General features: G+C 51.1%; 1 protein-coding gene across 2 annotated transcripts in view; it reads right to left on the bottom strand.

Moving 5' to 3' along the window:
• Chrdl2 (chordin like 2) overlaps positions 1-25,435 on the bottom strand; it is a 29,455-nt gene extending 4,020 nt beyond the window's left edge. The window contains exons 1-9 of one of the 2 annotated variants that reach the window (XM_021168290.1): positions 25,196-25,435; positions 13,854-13,966; positions 9,936-10,029; positions 8,852-8,994; positions 6,821-6,914; positions 4,988-5,043; positions 2,993-3,149; positions 1,892-2,086; positions 1,406-1,576 (exon numbers count right to left, since the gene is read on the bottom strand). In XM_021168290.1, coding sequence (XP_021023949.1) covers positions 1,406-1,576; positions 1,892-2,086; positions 2,993-3,149; positions 4,988-5,043; positions 6,821-6,914; positions 8,852-8,994; positions 9,936-10,029; positions 13,854-13,966; positions 25,196-25,277 — 1,105 coding nt within the window. In that variant the 5' untranslated portion in view covers positions 25,278-25,435. Of the gene's footprint in view, positions 1-1,405; positions 1,577-1,891; positions 2,087-2,992; positions 3,150-4,987; positions 5,044-6,820; positions 6,915-8,851; positions 8,995-9,935; positions 10,030-13,853; positions 13,967-21,710; positions 21,917-25,195 lie in introns of those variants that run through there. The other variant, XM_021168289.1, reaches the window with a different exon arrangement.
• Between the last annotated feature and the right edge of the window lie 52 nt (positions 25,436-25,487).

The following is a 25,487-nucleotide window of genomic DNA, read 5'->3' as shown; positions in this document are numbered from 1 at the left end:
ATAAGTCTCTTCATTCTCTGTATGTCATCCTGGCCCTTCTTGGTCTTTCCCAGACGCCTCCCTAAGCCTGCAAGCAAGTCATGTCATGTCCTAGATGGAGCCTACACTTCCTTCCTCTGACAAGGTCTATGTAGCCCAAGTTGCTCTCAAATTCTCCATGCATCTGAAAATGACCATAAAAGTATGGCTTCACTTCTGGGGTTACAGGTGTGTGCCACTGTGTCTGGTTTATCCTGTGCTGGGGTTTGAACCTGGGGCCTCCTGTGTGCAAGGCGAGCTCTCTAGCTACTAAGCCTCTCAGACTTAGTTTTATCTAAAAAAAGAAAAGAAATGGGGCCCAAGTACACACAACGAAGTCTCTTGTGAGGATTAAATGGAGCACTTCGCACATGGTACCTTCTGTGTACCCATCACAGAGCACAGGGCTGCTGCTGTTCTGCCTGAGAAGCCTCGGTGGCTTCTCCAAGGCCTTCCAGCTCCCCTCACTTACAGAGGTTCACACTCTAGGAAGCCTTCCCTGACCACATCAGTTCCCCACAAGCACCTGCTGCAAGCTGTGTGTTCCCAAACACGGGGGCTTTCCTGCTGTCCCGGCACCTGCCAGGGTGTAGAGTGTGGGTGGTCTGAGAGCTGTAGCCAGCACCAGCCCTGGGAAACAGTGTGATCTAAAGGTTCAGATTACCAGAGTTCCCGCTTCTGCCTCTCCTGCTCTGCGGCTCTGCACCTCCCTCTGAGGTTAATCAAGTCCCCCCGCCCTCTTACTAAATAGAAGCCCAGCTCTCCACCATTCTAACTAGTCAGTGTGGTAGGGGGATATGGGTATTTTTGCCACATTCCATAGGTCCCAGAGCACCTTTGCCCAATTCACAGAAGAGAACACTGAGGTCCAGAGAGGCTTAAGTGATTGTCCACGATCACACAGCTAAGAATGAAAAGAGCCAAGATTTGAGGTAGCAAAGGTGAGTTTGAACCTTGGTCTGCCTGGTTTCATAGCTTCTGCTTGTGGTCTGGCCTCTACTGTCACTCAGAGCAAAACTATTCCCTGGAACAGGGCATCCCACCAGAGTCAGGAGCCAGCATTCCCCACGCCCTGAATCTTCTTTTCTCCCAGCTTTGAATCATGGCTCAATGTTTCAATCTTACCAGTAGAGTCTATGATTTTAAGGTCGGTGCCTCAAAGGGTGCAGTAACCCTCCATGACCAGGAGAGGGAGCATTCAGGGGCCTTGGCGAGCTTATCAGAGCTATCACACAAGTCAGAGGAACAGGAATGGGATCAGGGGTTCTTACTCCTAGAGGGAGGCTGAGGCATCTGACTAGCAACGCTTTCTTAAGGCCCCTATGGGTGCTGAGGACAGGAAGGTTCCAGAGGCATATGGGGCTGGGAGCAGGAGTTGGCCACTCACCTTTCACCAGCTTCCAGATGTACATATCTACCTGGTCAGAGGCTTCATGCTCCAGGACAAAGCGGTGTAGGCTGTCTGGGCTTAGAGATGCCAACGTGTACACATGGAACTGGCCTGGTACCTTGGGACACCGGGTGGAAATGACCTCACTGTGGTCATCTTCCTCGTCCTCTGAAAGAGAGGGAAACTATGTCTGTGATGTGTCCAGTCGACACTGGCTAGTCTCACAAGGTCCAGGCTTCTAATGCTTTGTGGCTGCAGAGAATGCAAAACATCCCTTGATTTTGTGTCTGTAAGAGCCTCCGAAGCTACCACCATCATGCTAGGAGTCTCCATGTAGTCTGGCATTCTCTATGCATGAGCTTCTAGCAGCCTGGGCACCTATGGCTAAGTGTAAGCACTCCAGGTCCCAGAACCCAGCCCCCACCCCACCCCCACCCCGGTGCCTATGGACAGCGTTTCTCCTGCCCTCAGCATCCCTCCTACCTGGGCAGATCTTGCAGCACTTCCCAGCCACTTTCTTGGGTTGACTGCAGGGATATTGGGTGGGGCAGGTCACACGGTGGCAGTCCTGGTAGCCATCGATACATGTGCACAGGATGCAGGGCATGGGGCCAAAGGAGAGCACAGTGGGGTGCCACACCTCCCCATGGGAGTATGTCTTCCCATTGTGTGTGCAAGCTGGGACATGGAGAGCAGGGGAGAGGGAACGCGGGTCAATGCCTCTGGTCTGGCCAGAGTCTCTAGCTCAAAACGAGGGAACACCAGCTACACTGTGTGCGAAGTGCAGGCTAAGGGGTAAAACCTGCACCAACTCTGACATCCCTCCCAGTACCTAGGCTTTGCTGAAGATGGAAAGCCCTCCCTTGGCCTAAGAAATTCTTGTGGTGGGGCAAGGAGAGTGTTGGCCTGGCAGCCAAACCTGGCTTTTTCCGGGCAGGAAAACCAGAAACAACTGTCAGCACGGGTGGTGTGAACTCTAGTAGGCCCTTGCCTCCCTCCCTGCCTTACTACAGCCCAGTATTTGAGGCTCTGTAGCCCACATCCATTCCTTCTCTGCCAGTCTGGGAGTCCTGCTGTGGACCCTGTTCTCCCCTTCCATAGTCATCCCCACTGTTACCTGACAGAGTAGCTCTGCCTTCATTTGGCAGTCTTGTCCTCAGCCCTGTCTCATGCGAATGTATTCACAAATCTCCCCGACTAGTCTTAGGAGCCCTTTGGGGCAGAGACCGGGAAAGACTCTATTTTGTATCCCCTACTTCTCAATAAAGACATAATAGCTGCTCAATAAAATATTACTTGGAAGCCAGAGACAGGTGAGTCTGAGATGAGATTCAAGGACAGCCTGAACTACCTAGTGAGACATGCCCACCCTCACCCCTACAGAACAGGACTGGTTCTTTCTCTGACTCAGTCCTGTGCCTCTCAGCATCCTCCTCTGTCACATGGGAGTTAAGGGTACACTCAGTTTTATTTGCTTTTGAGTTTATAATCATGGCCAGGTTGAGATTGGTGAACCAGAGTAGGGAGGTCAGGAACAAGGGGCTCTCACCCCATTGGCGCATGAGAGGAGTGTCCTGTCCCCACCTTTTTTATGTTTCTCCTTCAAGATAATCTTGATGGTTGTGCTGCCCATTCCTACTGACTGGAAGTGGCGAGGGATGAAGCCCAGAGGGGAGCTGAGGCTGGTGGGGGCTGGCGTGCTGGGGCCTCTCCTCTCCGAGCATGGATCCTGGGGATGTCTCTGTGAACAGCAAGCAGGATGTGGAGCTGTCTGTGGGACAGGCCACAGCTGGGGACACCAACCAGGCTGCATTGAGACGCTTGCTAGAGAAGGGTAGAGGACTTCTGAGAGAGAGAGAGAGAGACAGAGAGAGAGAGACAGAGAGAGAGAGAGAGAGACAGAGACAGAGACAGACAGAGAGAGACAGAGAGACAGAGACAGAGAGAGAGAGACAGAGACAGAGACAGACAGAGAGAGAGAGAGACAGACAGACAGACAGACAGACAGATAGACAGAGAGCACAGGCTCCACACAGAACCTTCTGGGTGAGGTCTAAGATATTCTCAGACTAATCAATAAAAACACTGACAAAGATTTGGCAAGCCAGCTTCCAGGGCTTTCTTAGACCTTGGGGCTGCTGTGGGTAGGCAAAGCAATGTGGGATCAGGAATAGAGAAAATTTGTTTTGTAGGAAAAGTTAGGTGGTGAGACAACAGAATGAGCCTCTGAAGATCCCAGAAAGTTCCAGAATTCCACAGTGTAGGAAATCAAAAAACTCTAGGCTCCACTTAGAGACATGGGGTTTTTAAGAGAGTCCTCATTCCATAACTCCTGGAATGCAAGGTCCTTGCTCCCAGGTCCTATTCTCCCCCTCCCCCTGCCCTCCTGCCCATCCAGACCAGATCTAGGAGGGCTGAGACACCGAAGTGGGGGTGGGGATGACAGCCTATGGGACAGGAGCTCTGCGGCTCAGTTTGGGAACTGGGCGGCTCCAGGCCACAGAGTGGGGAATGACAGGGCTGGGGACAAGAAGAAGAGCCTGCCTGTCCTTTCCCTCGATGTCCACAAGCCACTTATACCCTTCCTTCTATAGTTTCCCATGCCACACAGCCTCTGAGGTAACTCTTTCATGGCCCAGAGGCAGAGCCTGCAGAATAGAAACTCCCCAGGCCCCAGCACAGGTTCGGGCACACTGGAAGTGCCTGCAAAGCACTGGTCAGTGGAAGTTGGGCCAAGGAGGGCTTGAAGGACAGATGCAACACCCAACTGGCCCAACTGGCACATGTCCAAGTTATTCAGTTAGTCGGGAAGGAGCTGTTCAGGGTCTGTCACTAGCCTGTGGCCACACACTGCCTTCTAGGGACGGGGAGGAAGGAGAAACCAAACAGCCCATGTTTATGGGCCTCCTGAGAAATCAGCCCTGCAAAGGCAAACACCCTGGAGGACAGGTCTGGAGTCCAGCTTTGGGTGTCCCAGGCTTCTGGATCCCAGGATGAAAGGATGGAAGGACTTGTCACATTGTAGCATGACACTGAGGAGCGCTAGGGTAGTTAGTCAGGATGTGGTTCATTTTCCTATCTCCTACCTCAAGCTACAGAGAGCTGGGAAGGCTAGAGCCTCTGAATTCTAGACAAGATTGTCAGGAGCCAAGATGGAAGTGGGGGAGCAGAAAGGTCCCTGGCAAAGAACCTGCACCCCAGAAATGAGGCACAGAAGCACGGACCAACCCAGAGGCTATCCCCTGGGGACTTAGCCTGTTCACACACACAGAGGCTCTGGAAAGAACAGTGTCAGGGACCCCAGAAGGGAAATGAGGGCATTTGGAGCCTACACTGCCCTTGTGGCCACTTGTTCCCTTCTGGCCTATCAGCCATAGTAGAAACCATGATGATGACAGGGAGGGAAGACGGCTGGAATTCTGGAGCTGCCAGTGCAGCTGCCCCAGAGTCTTGGAGTTTGTACGGGCAGAGGGATATGGGACCAGGAACAGATAAAGTGCAATGCCTAAGAAGAGTGAGTACTGGAGAGTCAGGCAGCCTCTCTCCCTGCCATGCCTGCAGAGCTGTGTGTGCACTCACCTCTCCATGCTGCAGCTGCGTCAAGTTTTCTTCTGTGGAACTCTCAGTTGTCCTGTCTGAAAACTCAAAAGGAAACTGGGTCAGCCTTGAGGCCACTGCCCTGAGGCCTCTGCCTGTACCTCTGTCCCTTCCAAAAGCCTAATGCCACATCTGTAACCCCAGCCTACATGTTACCTTAGAGGAGCTTACACTTCTCCATACAACCTGTCTTTGTCTTTATTGGGTTCTCAAAATCTCCACTACTAGGATGGTTCTTCAGCCCCCCCCCCCCAACATTGACTTTCTGGTCACTCCCAGAAGGGAACTGTTCAGTTAGGTCAGAGCACCTTATTTAGTCTACTTAAAAGCCACCCCTCTGGGATACTGGTCACCATGTAAGTGACCGCCCCAAGATCCCAGAATCCCATGCCTACAACCAGGTTTTTCACTACACACTCCCAGAGCGCTGCTCTTCAGTCCTCTACCTCCATGGGGAATCTTGAGGCCTCCTCTAGATGCACCAGGGAACCAGCACAGAGAGCGAGAGCCCCGGAGCTTCTTGAAGCTCAGCACCATTCTCTTTCCCAAGCCCTTGCTTCACTATGCCATCTGGCTTGTCTTGAATGCTCCTGTTCCAGAGACCCAGGAGAGTAGGACTGGGCACCTGTTAGATCCTCCAGGCCAGCCTGTCTACTCCCCAGCTGACATCTAGAGGAGCAATGAGGACTAAACAGAAATACACCTTCCCAAACCCCAACATCCGAGGCTCCCTAAGAAGCTCTTGTTGGCTTCCCCGGTCCACGGGGACAGTCCAGTTGCATGCCTCTGCTCAAGCCCAGCCGCTCTTCAGCAGCATGTGTGCTAGCCTCAGTTTACCCAGAGAATCTACCCTGGGATTCCAATCCTGTGCCCTATGCTGCTGTGAGGAAGACAGGAGACACTAGGTCTCAGCCCATGCTCATCCCCTTCTGGGTGCTACTTTGCTCCTTTTAGCCCTACTGGATGGTGGGTGAGACAGCACCCTGTCACTACAGGCTCTGCAGCAGCACCTTGTCTGCTCCCAGCACCCTCAGCTTTACCCTAGCAGTGCCTCCTATCCATGTCCCCTGACAGACCCCTCCTCTCACTGTCTGCTGCTCCCAGAGCTGCCTGTCACTCACACTGCGGGAGTAACCAGCATTAATGAGGGTTATTGATGTGAGCCTTGGCCAATGGGAGTTAAGGCTAAACTTTTCCCTCTTCTTCTCTCACCCCCAGATCTTTACTTTGCTTCACATGTACTTCCTGGTATTGTAGTGACAGAAGTGGCCCAGCACAGGATCAGCTATGGGTCCTGCTTTCTGGGGCATCCATGCCAAGCTACCACCTCCCTGTGGGAATGAAGTGTATACTATATGTTGGCTGTCCCTAAAGGGAGTGGCTCTTCCTGGAAGTCCATAAAGGGGACACTATGGGACCCTGGAAGCCTTTGGGAAGATTCAGGGTTGTAATTTCACTCTATTGCTGTGATAAAATATCCTCACTAAAGCAATTTAGGGAAGGACAGAATTTATTTCAACTTACAAGTGACAGTCTGTCATTGAGGGAAGTCAATATAGGAGCTCAAGTGGGAACTTGAAGTAGAAACCATGGAAGAATACTGCTTTCTGGATTGCTTGATTTAGGTAGGTCAGGACCAATGCCTAGGGAATGGTGCTGCCCAAAGAAGGCTGGCCATCCTACATCAATTAACAATCAAGACAATCCCCCATAGACAAGCCCACAAGCCAGTCTGACCTAGGCAATTCCTCAGTTAAGGCTTTCCTCTCAAATGACTCAGACTGTCAAGTTGATGAAGTTAACTATGACACTCACCTTTGCAGGTCTGACAGCAGGAATCAGGCAGAGGGAGTGTGGTGGGACAGCTGGGTTCAGGACAGGTCATGAGACCGCAGTAAGTGTGGCCCTCCTGAAAGACAGAACCCACCAGATTGGAAATGAGCTCTGATGAAGATCAGCCTTGGGGGCCCAGAAGAGCCTCTTTCCCTGGGAGTAAATACCCTTAAGGTCTCCCCTGATATTGAGGACCGGGCAAGACAGCTGGAGGGGGGAGGTCCCCTTAACCTCCTATCCCCACTCCAAGCCCTGAAATGAACTTCACCTCCACTATTCCCCTCAGCTTCCACAGCAACTTGAGAGATGGGCTTGGAGGTAAGGGGAGTCCTGTAGACGAGGGGGAACTGTGCCATCCAGTCATAGAGACAGTCAGGGTAGAAGGGACCAGAGCTCAGGCATCATGTTCTTTTCTACAGAAATCTCTATCTTTCTCCTGAGCCTGCATCAGGGACCCAGAGTGAGAACGGACTACATGGGTGGCTCCTAGGATTATATTGGTCTTACTGGAAACCATTGGCCACCAACTTCAAGGCCCACTCTGAAAGCTGAGACTATAGGATGCAGGGCCCTGTGGGAGGCAGGAGATTGGCCTCTTTGGAGAGGACTTCTCTGCTGAGTTTCTCCTGCTGTGAAAGGCAGGGAGCACAGCCACCTCCGAGCGTGGCCGTGAGACTCGGCCCTGAGGCCCCATGCTCCTGTAGGAAACGAGGCAGCTCCAGCTCCTCTCCTTGTTGCTCCCCTCGAGTCTGAGGTGTAAGGACCCCACTTTCAGAGAGGAGGTCGGAACTCAAGCCAGGGCCATAAACAGCGATGAAATGAAAAAATAGAGAGCCAGAAATCCAGGCTGGTGAGCGGCTGCTTAGCAGAGCCCCTGCCTCTTGTCTTAGTCTAGAATGTGAATCTGTTAGATTCACGTTCTTGGAGCTGTCTTTGGTCAATGGCCTTAGGGGAAAGAACTCATCACCCTGTTCAGATAAGCAAATGGAACTCAAAGCGGTTAAGTAGCTTGCCATAGCTACAGAACCAAGATCTCAACCCAGACCTCCATGACTCCTGAAGTCTATGTTCTTTTCCCTGTAGAGTGCTGCCTTCCATGAGGGAGGATACTTGCACTAGGACAAGGCTGTGGGAAGATGGAGAGATGACGGTGGTGACAGAGAGGATATTCTAACGGTTTCTCTGCCCATCCTTTCTGGATTTCAGCTCTCATCTCATCCAGAGAGGTTTGGCAATAGGGAGTAAAGAGATAGGAAAGCTAAGGCTGAGGGTAAGAGAGCTACAGGGAGACTCTCCCTGCAAGAAAAGGAACATGCCGGGCGTGGTGGCGCATGCCTTTAATCCCAGCACTCGGGAGGCAGAGGCAGGTGGATTTCTTAGTTCGAGGCCAGCCTGGTCTACAAAGTGAGTTCCAGGACAGCCAGGGCTAAACAGAGAGACCCTGTCTCAAAAAAAAAAAAAAAAACAAAAAAAACAAAAAACAAAAAAACCCAAACAAACAAGAAGAGGAACATTTCCTAAATCGTTCCTGTTTGGCTCTGTCTCTCAATCACAGGTCTGTCAAACCTGCTGTCCCTAAGCCTTACTCTGACCATGGGCACAAGAAGTCTAATTACTTCAGACTAAACCCCATTGGGTACTGTCAGGCCCTTTCTGTCTGTGTCCAAGGACTGATGACTGGTATTCATTCATTTATTCATTCATTCATTCATTCATTCCTCTGGATGCCAAGCCCTGAACATGAACAAGAGAAGACACAGAAACAATATGGGCGTATTCCCTCCCCTCAAAAGAGTAGTGTCCATGGGGTGGGGGAGGGAGATGAGCTACTCTTATTATTTGGGGACCAAGTGTGAAAACCTAGAGAAAGGTCACCTCACTAAGCTAGGGGTGGGAGATTGGAGGTCCTGGGTGTTCGCTTCCCTCCAACCTCTCTTATCCTTAGAGCCCCACCCCACCCTTCTTTGTCCGATAGACACTGGCTTGGGCCACAGAGACTGTGGAGGGTCTTACAATACAGCTACACAGGACACACTGGTTGGACAGGCGGGCAGGGAACAGCTCCTGGGCACTGAAGATCTCTCCGTGTTGGTAGGTGGTCTCATTGAGCTGGCAGGACTTTAGGGGAACTCGGAGGCCAGAGGGGACACGAGGATCTGCAGGTAGAAGAGCAGGATGAGGGAGAAAATAAAATTCCCATGGATTTAAGATTTTTACTAGGAGTCAGAAGGGCACTTTTTACTTTTCTGAAGATTTGCGCTCTCTCTGTCTCTGTCTCTGACTCTGTTTCTCTCAACATTTAAACTAAGGTCTAACTTAGGTCTTCCCTGACATTTCCCATATAAACTAGCCAAGAGGTCTCTCTAATGCTTACATCTGACCACTGCAGCCTGGCTACCTCTCAGTGTCTGAGGCCAATGAGTGTTCAGGGGGCACTCCCTGTGTCAGGCTTGGCCCTGTCACTGACAGGATCACAACCTAAGAAGTAGAGAAATGAGCCACGGCAAATACACCATGTACCCACACAGGGGTAGCCAGCCCCGAGGTGTTTGCCTTTGCTCTCCCCCTCGTTCTGGATAGCTGGAGGGACTTCTGGATAGCTGGGGACTGGGGCCCAGATGTGCAGTCAGCAGGACACGATAGTTCCCACCTCCTTCAGCCAGTTTCTCTGTTCTCTTTCTTTCTTTTTTAACTTTCAATTTTTGTTTTACATGGGGGGAAGGGGTTCAACCTGTGGTATGTGGGTGGAGGCCAGAGGACAATCCTCTGTGTCAGTTTGTTCCTCTTACTGTATGGGTCCCAGAGATTGTCACGCTGAAGGTAAGTTCCCCTACCTGCTGAGGCATCTTGCCCACCCAATCTCTACTTCCCCTGCCCTTTTTCTCCTGCTATGTATATCAATTTTTGAAGCCAGAAGTTTGCTGCTACCTTAGCCTACTTGAGGGCCCAGATGTGTCCATGAACATCTGTCTGTTCCCACATATCTAACAGACAGGACTGCTCCTCTTCTGGAGATTTCTCTCAGCCAGAGGCTTACAACAGGAGTAAGACGGACAGCCGGGGACTCAGTGCCAGCAGGGGGAAGGACGCTACTTACCCACACACCTGGGACAGCATTGCTGTGGCTCCATCACAGGCTGTGAGCAGTGAAGGGGTGGGCAGCGGAGGCGGTAACAATTCACATGTCCATTCTGAAAGAGATATAGGGTCAGGCCTCATTCCCAAGAACCACTGCTTCGCATCTGCCGGGGTCCTTTCCCGACCTCCACCCCAAAGCAGAATCCTACTTTGTCTTAAGCCTATGTATGCTAGGGTTAAAAAAAAAATACCTCAAGTGAGTCCTTACCCTGACCACTCAGCGGATCTCATCTAACCAACTCACCTGCACCCTCAGCCACAGGAGGACAGACCTGTCATGAGTTTGCTCAGATCTCGTGGCCCCTTTGTGGGTATGAGAAATGGAAGCAAAAGCTTTGGGCTATCTGGGCAATGATCTTAGTGCTCTGCCCAGGCTATTTTTAACTATGACGTTTTCTCTTATAGTACTGACCCTGAGCCTCTTGTTTAAAGGAGGACTGTAATACAAGAGAACAGAAACCAGGACATGACTAAAAATCTGGTGTAGAAAAGACTTGTGGCTTTATCATCCTTCTCCCCAGATCTATAAAGTTCTGTGGAACCCTGGATGGAGCCTCTGGGTTTGGCACCAGAGAAAAACAGAGCTCAAGTTCTTTCACGTCTTCAAGTCCAGCAGGTGAGAGGAGAGACTCAGACAAGGGAACACACAGAGCATGAGATGAACTGAGGCGATGAGAGAGGTCCCAGCTCCTTCCAGAGGTTTCCTAGAGCACCAGGGCATCTCTTAGCCCTTCCTCAACCTCCCTACTCCTTGCTCTTGCTCCTTTGCCAGACCCAGTGTGCTGTACCTTTACATCTGTCTCCCTTATTCAAGCATGGACTCCAAAGCAAGGGTTGGCACAGGGCCCTGGACTCCAAGCAAGCAACCACTAAAATCTAAAAGTGTGAGGGTGGAGGGGGAATAGAGAGCCGGGGTCAGACATGGAAGCTCTCAAATGAATGGAGTCAGCACTGTTTAAACCCTAAGATTAATCAAGCTGGCTCCAGCCCTCTTGCATGTAGTTCTCTTTTCTTGCCCTCTACCCAGCAGAGGTTGTAGACAAGACTTCTCCCAGAAGGAGCCTTTTGCACCAAGGAAGACCCTAGACTGTCCAAATCCCTCTGGAGTCCCTGCTTCCCAAGTTGGCCCAAGAGAATGCCAAGGACTGGTCAGTGGGAAGGGGTTACTCAGAGCCACAGACATGGCTTGTGCTTCAACAGCGACCTCCTAGAGATCCCACACCTGTGGAGCTCAATCTTAAGAGGGTGACCAGAGGCCTTGGAAAAGCAAGATAGATTTTGAGGGACATGTGGTCTAAAGATCTAGAACCTTTCTCTTGGCTCTTGCTGAAGTGGATCAGAAGAAGGCAGCTTGGGGGTGACAGGCATGTGGCGGGGCTGTTTGTGGCTAGAGGGACTTCGTTGTTAAAGTCAGAGCCATCATTTTTGGAGTGACTATGTAACTATAGAGGACCTCACTTTCTGTCCTCAACACCAGCATCCATACTGGAAGCAAAAATTGTCCCTGAGGCTGCCTGAGGTCACACGGCAGCTAAACACCATAACTAGGGGCCATGCCTTTATGGAATGCTGAGACAGTGTGAATGCTTATACTGAGCACAGGTGGACATCCAGGAGTGACAGTCTTTCGTTCTCAGGGGTCTGCATCCTAGTGGCTGGAGGTGATAGGGCAGTTAGAAGCAGGGGCAAGCTAACTTGTTGTGTTTATGGCCAGGACCAAACCAGGTGATATGATTAGAAGGCACATTTGGAGAGTGTAAGGGAAGCCATCCCAAGGAGGTGACAGTCACAAGATGAACCAGGAAGGGAAAAGCTGTCATTCATGACAGGAGAGGCTATTTCAATGGAGGGAATAGGTAAAAATGTTTCAAACGTTGGAGGTTCAGGCACCAGGCTGGTATGGCTGCATTGAGGGCATGGAGTTGGAAGATAAGGGGTGGGGTGTTGGATCATGCAGGACTGCCAGTGGGCTAGGCTAGAAGAGGGCTTGCCCAGTATACATGAAGCCCTGGGTTCAATTCCTAGCACTGCAGAAAGTCGGCACAGTGGCACATGCCCATGACCCAAGCAAGGTTGAGGTATAGGCAAAAATCAGATGTTTAAGATTACCCTCAGATGAATTTGAGGTTAGCCTAGGCTACACGAGACCCCGTCCAAAAGTGTGTGTGTTGAGGGGGGCAGCTATTGGATGGTTTTAAGAGCTAAGAAACACCATAGGTCTGTATTTAGGGGAGATCATTCTAGCTGCTTTGTTCAGAATGGATTTTGAGAGGGACAACAGAGAGACCTGTTGGCAGGCCCATGCAGCAGTCTCACTAGGTGAGAGGTGAAAGTGGCTTAGGTGGTGAAGATGGTGCCATGGTGGAGAGCGGTAGGGTGTTCAGGCTGTGCTTTGTCCTTTGGGCCGAGGATGAGAAGCTACAAGTGTGACCTCCGGGGAAGGAGACATGAGTAAGCTCCAGTAGATCACACAACTTGGCCTTTGTCAACTGCACCAGGCGACATGTCTGCAATTTTCTGTTATGGTTTCCTTTCTGTTTTCTGGCTATATTTTCTAAAGCTTTTTAAAAATGGCTTATTGGCTTCAGATGTGCTAAGGATAAAAAAAAGAAAAAGGCAGCTGGAGCCTTGTAGGCGGGAGTTGCATCCCTGTTTGTGTCTGGGTTCTACCTAAAGCTGACATTAGGGGAACAATGGGGAGAGAGAGGGAAAGACCCAGGAAGGAGCGGGCCCAATGGAGATGAGGACTGTGTCACTTGCTCCTCACTCCAGTCTCCTCAGAGGCTCTTCTCTGCCCTTGGAAGTTCTGGCTTAACCACACAGGCTCTTAGAGCTTCTGCCTTTTCCATCTCTTGGTCTGTGAGAAAAAGAAGGTGCAAAGGGTCTGAGAGCCAGAAGCCCCGAGCATCACCCAGAAAATGAATTCAAGACCTCCCAACAGGGACCTGTTGTTTGGGTGTCCCCCTGGCCCACTCCTGTTCTCCCATCCTTGCACTTCCTTGGAGAATTCTGGGTTGCATGGGTCTCCTTTATCCTCCCCAACTGATTGTGCAAGCCCAGGGAAGAGCTGGGATGGCGATAGTTTGGATGTTGAATGACCTGGAAGGTGCACGTATTAAAGGTCCCAGGGTGAAGCTGTGGAGGCTCTGTGGCCCCTCAGGAGATGGGATTTTGTCCATAGGTCACTGGGGGTGTGCCCATAGAGAGGATGGTGGGCACTTGGGCTTCTTTCTCATTCTTTGGCTTCCTGGCCATGAAGTGAGCAATAAGGCCAGTTGACCTTAGCTAGACTGTCTAAAACTTTGAGAGGAAGCAAACCTTTACTGTTTATATGTTTATACGTTTACGGTTTGTTGTGGTAAAGGAAAGCTCACTGATACAGTTAGGGTAGGAGGAGGTGGAAGTCAAAACAAAGGCACAAGCTCTGCCCCATTTGGTCCAGCCTTTGGCTAGATGTGAGCCATGTTCTTGGGGACCCCATCCAGAAGGTTCACATAGTTATGAACAGTAATTAGGAGAAAGAGGCACAGATGTCCACACAGGAAGAGCTTCTAGACAGAGGTCATTTACTGCTTCAGGCAAGCCTTGGAGAAGGAATATTTGGATCAGCTGGGTTGGAGGATTGTCTGTCGAGGAAGGGTGAGGAGGAGGGCTGGATGGAATTCCCTGGAAGGGAAGGAGTGTGAAGTCACAGAAGCTAGGCTGGGTGTGGGCAGACAGCAAGGCTGGCACCAACACAAACCAGACTGCAGACCAGATCCTCAACCCAACGCTGTCTCTGACAACATCGTTGTAGAATAATGATTCCTGGGCCTGCCTATCCTCTGTCTTCCAGACATACCTGATATAGGCGGCCCAGCAGCCAGAGGGAACCTACCTCAGAGCAGGTACAGCGCACACAGTAAATCGTGCCTTGTGGTTCCAAGTAGGGGTGCCAGCTCTGGCCGGGGGTGTATATCTTTTCACCGAAAAGGCAGACTTTGCCCGAGCCTGGCAAGCCAAAAAGGGATGTTAGTCTCAGGAGGCTCCAACTCAAAGCCCTGCCTCACCCCTGTTCCCAGAATATCTGAGTTTGCATCTCCGCTGGACCACATGCTTGCTATTAGGCATGTTGCTGGCAGTTTACAGGGCTGTGAGGGGATCAAACAATGAAATGCTTTCAGATCAACATTCTAGGCTACAAATGGTAGTTCTTACACATAGGTGGATGATACCAGGTCCAGACAGGGCAATTTGCATGCTAAGGCCACACAGCAGTTAGCATACCAAGCAGGGAGGAAGCCTGGGTCTCCTGACCCTCAATGTGTTGCCCCTCTACCTCATGCTTGCACTCATTCTCTTTCCTTTGTTGCTCTCCTCTCGCTCTGCCTCTTACACACACACACACACGCACCCAGTACCCTACTTTCATATATCATTAAAAGTGAACTTCGTGAGTTGAAGAGATTGTTTAGTGGGCAAAAAGCACAAATATCAGGAGTGGCGTTCAGCTCCTCACACTCATGTGGAATGTCCCAAAGATGTGGTCTTCCTGGAATTCTAGTGCTGGGGAGGTGAAGGCAGGGGATCCCTGGAGAAATCTGGCTGGCTGGACCACTGGACAAGGCGAATCAGCAATTGCTGGGTTCAAGCAACAGACCTTGACTCACTCAATCTAAGGTGGGAGCAGTCCAGAACGACACTTACTGTCACCCTCTGGCCTCCACATCCACACATACACGTGCATGCACATCTGTACACAGACACATGCACACATGCAACATGAACACATCACACAGAGAGAGACAGAAATCACCTTTGTTACTTCTCTGAGTCCTGATTGTTGCCTTGACTGACTTTTTAGTTGTCTCTGTACCCGTTGCAGTACAGGAATGTGGATTATTTCTCAGAATGATTGAGACGTTAGCTTGTGTTTGAGGTGAGTTAGACGCCTTTCCTATTCCCCTGTTCTCCTAAAGCCTCCACCCCCTTTTATTTCTAACCAATCACTGTACTCCTTGCTAGTTTAGGGTTAGGCTTCCCATTTCAGCGTGGCTACCTGGGTTCAGTATGCCTCTTGCCCTGTCAATTACTCGGAGTCCTTCTTTGCAGAAGGAATGGGGGTGGAGGTTGTCCAGCCAGAACTAAGTTCCTCCATATTGAAACAGGGACAAAGGGACCTGCAGCTGTTCTCTGTGCTGAGCGTTTTATATGCATTACTTAATGGGAGCTGGTGGTGTAGCTCAGTTGGTAGAGTGCTTGCCTAGAACACGCGAAAGCTTGGGCCTGACCCTCAGCATCACATAAATCAGGCAGGAGTCACTTTAGCACTCTGCAGGTGGAGGAGGAAGATGAGAAGTTTAAGGTCATCCTCAACTGCATATGGGTTTGAGGCCAACTGGGGCACACGAGACCCTGTGCGATGAGTTGACGCTCTCCTAAACGCTGTGTGAGAATTAATTGCTGCAATACTCTTGAGCCACTCTTGAGCTGACGCTATTAATTGAGTGGTCTACAGTGATTACAGCACCAAGCACCGAGCCACCTCCTCTTGGACATGGCTGAATGCCAAGGAGAGGAAAACACTCAGAAACATGGGCTAGGTAATTCATCCTGCAGGGCTTTGTAATGTCACCATTACAAGAAAATTCTGAGAAAGCAAAGGCTTGCTGCCCACAGCGCTCCAGCCAGTGATTTGAATTCAGAATCCCAGGGTTTAAAGCAGAGCCCAACACCTAAGCCACCCTCTAACCCAAACGCCAGGCCCGTGGTCTCCACCTCCTTCTCTCTCTGCTCCACCAGCCACTAACTCTGTCCCTGGCTTTTCCACCCAGCTTGCCACTGTTCTATAATGTAAAAGTTGCCTTTGGGGTCTCTCTCCTAACTTCTGGTGGAGCATCCTGTTCTCTCAGGCTTTCAAGCTCACACCAAGGGCCATTCTCTAGCCAAGGAGAGCTTACATGGGAACTTTCATACACAAACCAGGGTGGGCTGAAGAGGGCCACCCTGACACCTCCATGGTGGTGGATTTCCTAGGCCATTTCTATACCTTAGGAAGTTGTTTAAAGAGGAAAAATACTGGTCTTCCTCTGGCTTCTCACACAGCTCCTGCTTAGCCCTCTTGACCTCTCAGAACAAAGCTTTGGGGTCATTGTTATGTTGCCATAGTCTGGGCTTTAGTGGGCCATGGAGAACTTTAGGGGACACACAGGTTAGCTTTCTCCCTACCTGCTTCCCACCAACCCACTGTGGACAGTGGCACCAAACAGCAGGTCCTATTCCCCGGAGCCAGCAATGCCTGGCTGGCCTGGCTCACCCGTATCAAATGAGCCGTGTTTATCTCTCAGCCTCCCCTGGCAGAGGGTGGAACCCAGGCCCAGCTGGGGTGCTGGCTAGAACCAGTCCAACTCTCCAAGGAGTGAATAATGTCTTTCTTCCTCAGTCCCCTCCCCCCACGAGGGAGGATTGATTGCAGCACCGTGACCACCTTAGGTCTCAATCAGTTGCTGAAGAAACCATGTCCTACCTTCCTCAGGGCGGTCCTAAAGCCTTGGGCTTCTGTGCCAGTTGGCATGCCTTCCCTTCCCTGCCTGTTCAGAGTGTGAGGACAGGAGCCACTCAGTCAGGGCTCCTCCCTGCCACCAACATGCCTGGCAGAAGCTGGGTCTGTGGGGGGCCTGGCAGGAGGCCTTTGGTGGCCACATACTCCACCCTACCATGCCCTCTAAGGTGCCTGGAGCGCTTTCTTCCTTTAGGGAGGTGCGTGCCCAAGGCCATGTGAAAACCAGGAGGGGAGGAGACTGCCAAGCACAGCCGTCCTGGTTCCAGTGACCTCGGCAGGAGCAGGAGCTCCCGTACAAGGCTGTTGGAAGGAGTCATCGCTCCTGAAGCTGCCAACACACAGGGTGAGGTCCAGAAACATCTTACCTTCTCTGAGCCTCAGTTTCTCTATTTGGGAGATACTCAGGGGCAGGCTCTGGTCTCCAGAGGTTTTCTGCATAGTCTATGAATTCATGGTTTCAAGTTTCTAAGACTCACTATTGGAAGTTGCATGTTTGTAAAAGGCTACATTTCATTACACCATGAAGCTTCTAATCAACTTGTTTGATGCTGTGGTCATGAAGTGGATGGATTATTTCACACTTCTTTGAGATTCTGATGGCTACCTCCATCCCAGGGGCTCGGGCCCTCCACGGTGTATTAGGATGAAGTTCTGGGAGCCACTGGGGCCAAGTCTGAGTGCCACAGAGGAGGCAGTGTGCTCTTCCCATCTCCAGCCCTTATCCTCCATGGCCTTCTGCCTCCTCTCCCCGGGCCCTAGCCCAGTCTTCTCTCACCCATCACCATTCTCTTCCCACCAACCTGTGTCCAGCTCTAGCTGTCTGTCTATATCTATCTGTGTATCTATCTATGTATCTGTTTATCTGTGTATCTATCTGTCTATGTATCTCTGTGTATATGTATGTATGTATGTATGTATGTATGTATGTATGTATGCATGCATCTATCTATCTATCTATCTATCTATCTATCTATCTATCTATCTATCAGCATGTCTTATTTTCATGACCTTCTGTAGTCCCAGTGGCCAGGGCTTAACTCATAGTCTTAGTTTTACTTGAAGACCTCGTTGAGTGAAGCTACTTAAGCATCCCATGGCCAAGTCCACATCTGTTCAGTGGGACTTGTAGTATACAGTGTCTTGGGTTAATCTAGAATTAAGTCAGCTCCTATACACACCATGCTTAGCGTCTGACACAGGGTACAATATATGTTCATTTAAGTAGTGCCTAAGACCGCACTGACAAAAACCAGGACTGGGTGCTGACTCTGCACTTCTTCAACAGTCTGTCTCCCCTGGTATTTATTTCAGAGTTCTCAGGGCCTCCTCCAGCACCTCCTAGCCATGAATATCATAATTCCCCAGAGGTCGTATCTCCAAAGTGTTCTTGTTCACGGAGCTCCTAGCTCCTAGCTTCACTCACAAGCCAGTCCTGCCTCCCTTAACATCACCAGCACCTATCTGGACCTCAGCTTGGGATGCAGAGTGGCAGATGAGCTGAGAGTGGCTCAGAAGGTTGGGCAGAGACTGGGAAGGCAGGGGTAAGAGCGGAGGAGCCCTGGTTGGAGGAGGAGGGGAGGGAGCTCACAATGATGCCTTGCAGTCAAGAGGGCAAAGGCCAGCTGTGGAAAGCATTAACTGGGGTAGAAGTGTCACTGTGGGCCTCGGGAGCCGAAAGATGACTTCAGGGTCAGTGGGCAAGGGATTGGGAAAGTGCAATGGCTCTCACCCTGGCGAGTTAGTGCCACAGCAAATCTAGGGCTGGACCTAAAGGGAAGCCAAGGTACAGATGGAAGAAGCGTCTTTGTAGGTTTCATGGGCAGGCTGGAGGCAGACTGGGTGAGATAGGAGGTGGAGAACCCAGAGGAGCAATCAAGGAGAGGATGGCGCTGGTTTGGGTGGTTGCTCAAAGCTCCCTGCAAGCCAGAGTGCAGGCACAGCAGCCTGTGGCACTGCAAGCCAGAGTGCAGGCACAGCAGCCTGTGCCACTGCAACCTGTGGCACTGCAAGCCAGAGTGCAGGCACAGCAGCCTGTGCTGCTGCAGCCTGTGGCACTGCAAGCCAGAGTGCAGGCACAGCAGCCTGTGCCGCTGCAGCCTGTGGCACTGCAAGCCAGAGTGCAAGCACAGCAGCCTGTGGCACTGCAACCTGTGCCACTGCAAGCCAGAGTGCAGGCACAGCAGCCTGTGCCGCTGCAACCTATGCCACTGCAAGCCAGAGTGCAGGCACAGCAGCCTGTGCCACTGCAACCTATGCCACTGCAATCCAGAGTGCAGGCACAGCAGCCTGTGCCGCTGCAGCCTGTGGCACTGCAAGCCAGAGTGCAAGCACAGCAGCCTGTGGCACTGCAACCTGTGGCACTGCAAGCCAGAGTGCAGGCACAGCAGCCTGTGCCGCTGCAACCTGTGCCACTGCAAGCCAGAGTGCAGGCACAGCAGCCTGTGCCACTGCAACCTGTGGCACTGCAAGCCAGAGTGCAGGCACAGCAGCCTGTGCCACTGGCAGCATGAAAGTTAGCAGAGTGACAGAAAGTGATCACAGTGGTTGCAGCTCCTGGCAGGGACCAGAAAATTACATATCAGTGACGGCAGGGCACTTGGCACCACATGCAGTGAGTGTCATTATCATTAGTAACAGGGAAGAAACTTCCTGTGGTTCGCTCATCTGTGGAGCTTCAGCAGCTCAAGTCTTACACCCAGCGGGCCTGGAGCCTGACTCACAAAGAAGACAAACAGATGTGGGACACAGTGGTGTGTGTGTGTGTCTGTGTGTGTGTGTGTGTGTGTGTGAGTGTGTGTGTGTCTGTGTATGTGTCTGTGTGTGTCTATGTGTCTGTGTGTGTGTGTCTATGTGTCTGTGTGTGTGAGTGTGTGTGTCTGTGTANCTGTGTATGTGTCTGTGTGTGTCTATGTGTCTGTGTGTGTGTGTCTATGTGTCTGTGTGTGTGAGTGTGTGTGTCTGTGTATGTGTCTGTGTGTGTCTGTGTGTGTGTGTGTCTGTGTGTCTGTGTGTGTGTGTCTGTGTGTGTTTCTGTGTGTGTCTGTGTGTCTGTGTGTGAGTGTGTGTGTGTCTGTGTGTGTGTGTCTGTGTGTGTCTATGTGTGTCTATGTGTCTGTGTGTGAGTGTGTGTATGTGTGTGTGTGTCTGTGTATGTGTGTCTGTGTGTGTCTATGTGTCTGTGTCTGTGTGTCTGTGTGTGTGTCCGTGTATGTGTCTGTGTCTGTGTGTGTGTCTGTGTATGTGTCTGTGTGTGTGTCTGTGTGTGTCTACGTGTGAGTGTGTGTGTCTGTGTGTCTCTGTGTGTGTGTCTGTGTGTGTCTATGTGTCTGTCTGTGTGTGTCTGTGTGTCTGTGTGTCTGTATGTGTATGGGGAGGTGGGGAGAAAGAGAAGACTAGAGACACCAGGTAGGATTTTGGAAATGTTAACAAGGAGCAAGAAGGGGAGTGGCTTGACAGGCATCCGGAGCCACCTGCAAAGGCACAGAGATGGAGTGACTATGACTAGAACAGAGAGGACCTTGAGAGGGGGTCAGAGGTCTCAGGAAGCGCTCACATTCATAGACCATACCTGGGCACCTTACTTTGACAGACTGGACATATTTGGAATTAGTTTATCTGGTCTCAATTCTGGGTGGCAATATTTGCCAGACAGACCCCAGATAGTCCCTGGTCACCCCCTCAGGCTGTCTCTGAGCTGGCTCCCGGATACGTTTTCAATCACTACTGTTTGTGGTGACCCTGTTTTCAGGCTCACCACCCCTTGCTTGCCTCTTGCTCATCACACTTCAAGGTCTTCTCACTGATGTCTCCTCCGCCTGGAGCACACTGCCAGGGTTGGGCTGGCCCCTCCCCCACTTCTCCAAAGACAGTTTCCATGGCACCATTTCCACAAAGTCACCCCAACCCTGTAGGTCCCTGGCTTCACCTTCAGGACTGAGTCAAGCTTGGTCACAACACTGTCCGAATTCATAACAATTAGAAACACTGGTTGAGTGGATTTGTCTTCTATACCAGACTGTGAGAAGAATGAACAGATGTTGAACCTCTGCCTGGTTCAGAGCCTGCATAGAGCTAGTGCTTCATGAGTGACCCAGTGGATGGATGGATGAAGTTAACAGAGAGAGAGAGAGAGAGAGAGAGAGAGAGAGAGAGAGAGAGAGAGAGAGAGAGAGAGAGCAGCTCCAGCAGAAGAGCCAATTATGGTCTTTAATCCTGGAAACCTCTCTCCTTAACAACAACAAACACAACGTTACTGCAAGGGAGGAGAACAAGGCCCTTTCAGCAGGTATATCTTGCCACATGACATGAATTAACCTTTGACCTCCCTTCCAGCTCTTGGCCACTGACTCTCAAACCACCTGCCAAACCAAAGAACAGAGTGTACCCAGAGGTTGGGAGCCCGGGGCTGCTGAGGGCACAAATGATTCCCTGATCTTTATGAGGGGATCTCAAGTGTCCCTTCCTAGAACATCCCACAGTCTGGCCCAGTGTGGGCAAGGTCGAAGGTGGAGAGGATGCCTAAAGACTCTTCCAATAGCAATCAGGAAAGACAACCAGTAAGAAGCTTCGAGGGAGGCTGGAGAAGGCCATGGAAACAGACCTGGAGGTGCAGGGAGAGGAGAGTGAGGTCTGGAATCGGAGCAAGAGCTCAGCAAGGCTGAGTGAGCTGGGCTGCCCAGGAATGCGGGCGTTCGGAACCCACTTCCCCCATACACAGGCAGATTCACTTCCCTCGTAGTTTTTCCCTGGGCTCTTGCTTTCCTTGAGGGTTGCCTCTTAATGGTACAAGAAAGGCCTCAGTGGCTAAACTGTGTGAAAGGGATACACTTCTTTGAATAGATCTCTCTTCATCTGGACAGACAGACACTGAGGAGCACAGATGGACTTCCAAGGACAAAAATCACTGAACCAGGAAGGGCATCTCTATTACCTATCAAAGAGAAGTGTCTGCGTTCTGTTTTGCTTGACTATACACACTTAGAGCCATAGAATCCTAGAAAGTTATGAACTCAGACCGTATCCAGTCCCTTTACTCTAGAAAAAGAGAGCCCCAGCGAGGGAGGAATCAGGACTTGCCAGAGATCCCTGCTCTGTCCCCGCATAGACTCCACAACCATTCTATAGCTCTGGAGAGGATGCTGACAGAGGTGCCCATCCAAGTGACAGGGCCAGAAGAAATCGGCTTCGACTTACAAGCAAACAAACTTGGCTGAGACACAATGAAGAACTCCTGAATACAAGAATGCGCAACAGGTTCGGGTCCTACCCAGAGTGGTGTCTGATCTTTGTGCCGCATCTCCGAGGGACATCTCTCTCACATCAGTCCTCCTCTTTGGGAGTTCAAGATATTCTAGGTCCTTTCTCTGAGCCGGCGCCATGGCCGGCGGCTGAGGGAACCTGAGAGGCCAGCCCTGAACAGGTGCAACAGCTGGAGCAACAGCGCAGCTGTCTTGGGGCTTGCAGCTTGGAGCCAGTGAGTGAGGCAGAGACCTCTACTGGTGGGAGCAGGGAGGTGCAGAAGCTGGTGCCTAGAGACCCAGGCACAGGACCTTGCCTGAGGCTGAACTTCAAGCCTTCCTTTACCGGCTTTCTGCTTAGTTTAGCACATCTGGACAGATGAATAGAGATGTGACTAAGCTGGACAGCAGAACAGGATTCTATATTGGTAAGCATCTCATGACACATATTTCCCCACACCTGCCCCACCCCAGGCACTTTTTCATAGGTACTGTTCATCTATTCCTCCCCACAGGGCAGAATTCTTACACTCTCCCAACTCCACTCCCAAAGTCACATGGACTCAGGTTGAAGGCAAGGATGCCTTGATCTCAGAGACAGTCACTGCTACCATGGTCCCCAAACATCACCTGTTTAAGGACAAGCATCACACCTTATAGGTGGCAAACAGAGGCCTGGGAACGTTACATGTGGAATAAGGGGAAGATGAAGCGCTGGGACCCTGATGCTCCAATGGTGCCTGTGCCTTTGGAACTACACCATCCTGTAGGAACTACGTTCTTGTCCAGGCCTGCTACTGGGCTCTGAGATTCTACCACCTGAGAACTGAAGCTCCAGTTCCCATAACACATACACCCTTGAGGGTTGATGTCTGACTTAGCGACTGACCCTTTCTTGGAAGTAACATTAGATAAGAGGAGAGAAGAGACTCATGAAGCTTGTTAGACAGTTTGTAAGGACACAGTGCAGAGAGGAGCAAGTACCAGAGAAGGTCCTGGAGATGAGTTGGGAATGTGGCCACTTCTGGGTCACAGAGGGGATGCATGACCAGGGTGGAACCACACAGATGTGACTCCACCTGGAACTGGGATCAGCACCAGTCAGAAATGAGGCCAGAGCCTCCAGCCTCAGGTGGAACTGGGGATCAGTCAGTGGTGAGTGTCAGACAGTTAGGGCTCAGTGTGACTTAGCTTAGACTCAGTATGGATCTGCGGGTGGAAGTAGAGCCAGAGAGAATAAATAACCTTTGCAGACCTAGCATCCTTGGACTTCAGGTAAGGAGTATGTCAAAACCCTGGCTCACTTGCCCTAGACATACTTGAGACTGTGGCTGCCTTGGACGTGAGAACACCCATCTGTTGGCACCATTTGTAAAAGCACTTTGGATGTCACCAGGAGACTTCTTACACACCACAGGCTCAAGATCTCTCTTAAAAGAAAGACAAGAGCTTTCATGCAAGACCTTAAAATAGGATACCAGCAGACTTGCAAAATTCTTAGACCTACAGCACCAATCATCATTAGGTTCAGAGATACGGGATGTGTCCCAATTCCCACGACCAACAAATGACGGGTCCTGGGTTAGGATTTAGGTCTCTGTTCCTTCCTTTGTGGCCTTGTAGCAGACCCTCCTTCAGATGAACTGTGAAAGGAGACAATCCGATAGTAGACACAGAAGAGAAAGCTCTTCCAGCCATGACACCACCAGGATCTTAATGATCCTCCCAGAATGCCAGGCCACCTCACTTTAGTGATAGTCATTTTCTTGAGTGGCCGGAGCTCTGTATTTATGGGGGAGGTAGCTTACTGAAGAACCTAGTGACAGACACAGACAGGAAGGCTCTTGGAGGCACAGAGGAGGGGAGGTCAGAAAGGGAGCTGGTCACCAGGCAGAATTTTCTGGAAGAGGTGTCTGAATTGTTGAAGGTGGTCATGGGGGGGCAGACAGGGGCTTTGAGGACCTCTGAGCCATCATCAGAGTGGTTCACCCAGGGCAATGGTATTGGAAAGGAAGCTGCAGGGCCAGGGTCAAGTTCAGGGCAGGCGTGGCAGTCCTCTGAGACTAAGTCTCCTTCAGTGGACAGCAGGCAGGCTAGGAGGAAACTCTCAGGGCTTAAGGAAGGAGGGGGTATTCGCTGAATATTTGACAGTATGCTAGGCATCTGAAAGCATCACTTCCTTTAGTCCTTCCCCACATCCTTAGACCTTGGTCAGTAGCTCTCGTTTGCCGATGAAGAAACTGAAGTTCACAGAAGTTGGAAAAATGACTCAGGTGTAAGAGGCAGAGTCAGGATTTGAAGCCCATTCTGAGCTCTCTGTGTTGTTTTATGAGACACGAGGGTGTCCATAATTCTCATGCCACTGACAGGCTAGGGAACGTCAGACAGACATGCAACATTTCCATTCCCAGAAGAAGCAGGACAGAATCTAGCCTCACTAGCTCCACAAAGCCAGTAGCCAGTCAGAAGCAGAGCTGGCAGGTGGAGCCAAGCCGGGAAAACGGAAGGTTGTCAGCTAGGGGGTGGGGACCTGGGTCTTCAAGTTCGGTGGCCTGGAGCAAACTACTGTCCTTGTTGGGCTCTGTTTCATTATTGGGGAGGTTCAGAAGGAGTCACCAGCATAAGGAGGGGCAGTTAGGAAACAGAGGCTGTGGTCCTGCATAACCTACTGTTTGAAGTGGAAACTCTGGGGGCTTAGGCAGCGGATACACTTTGATGAGCCCACCTTGTAGCATCTCTATACAAGCTGCTCTGCCTGCTCCCTGTCATTTAATACTCATAACGGCTTTAAGAGGCTCCTATTTTATAGATTAGAAAAGAGACGGTGAGGTGCCCTCCGTGTCTGACCCATCAGCTGGCACACAGTAGGGCTGGGAAGATGAAGAACCTCATCTTTTTTCACCACGCCCCATGCCTTCCAGTCTCACAGCCCCACATCGGGGTGTCTTCCAGACGCTGTAAAGGCAGGATTTGGAATTAGACTCTTGGCTTTGGATGGCTTACCAGCTTCGGGAAACTTTCTTCTCTTTGCCCTGCCGACTTTACTCATCGATTAAATGTAATGATGACACCTCATGGAGTGTTATGAGTATCAAAAGTGATAATGGACACCACTTTGTTCATCTTTCAGCCCAGGAGCTCGTCAGCCTTTCCGTCTTTCACACTCAACACATCAAGCTGCTGGGAGTAAGGTCCCTTCCCACAATGCACACTGCTCTTCCCCCAGCAGCACCCCAGAAAGAAACTCTGCCAAACCTTTCTCCCCCAAGACTCACCAGCCTACACTGGTCATGGAGCAACATCTACCCCTGCTATGCAGGTGCTGCCTGGATAAATGCAAGCGTTAAGGGGTCCCCAGGTCCTAACATCTTCCAGCAAAGTACATCCCACTGGTTCGCATCCCTCCCCTGCCGGCCCAGACTTTGCCTGGTTTCTACTTACGGGCTCGTGCTTGCGAGTTCAACGGGAGCCAGAACATCACGAGTCCCAGCAAAGAGGGGATGATCCTCACCCTGGGAACCATCCTTCCTTGTCCCGAGGTCAGACAACCCCGGGATGAGCCGGGAGAAAGTGAGATAAGGACACAAGTAAGTCCTCAGAGGACCAAGTAGGACCGCTGCCTGAGGAGTCGGAAAAGCAAAGATGAAGAGGAGCAGAAGGAGAGGTCTAAGGTGGGGATGAGAGGACAGTAGGGAGGGGACGAGGAGGAGGAGGAGGAGGAGGAGGAGGAGGA

The sequence above is a fragment of the Mus caroli genome, chromosome 7, assembly GCF_900094665.2.
Source record: "Mus caroli chromosome 7, CAROLI_EIJ_v1.1, whole genome shotgun sequence".
Classification (NCBI taxonomy): Eukaryota; Metazoa; Chordata; class Mammalia; order Rodentia; family Muridae; genus Mus; species Mus caroli.
The sequence above is the reverse complement of the archived record's forward strand: the minus strand, read 5'-3'. Positions and strand labels throughout refer to the sequence as shown.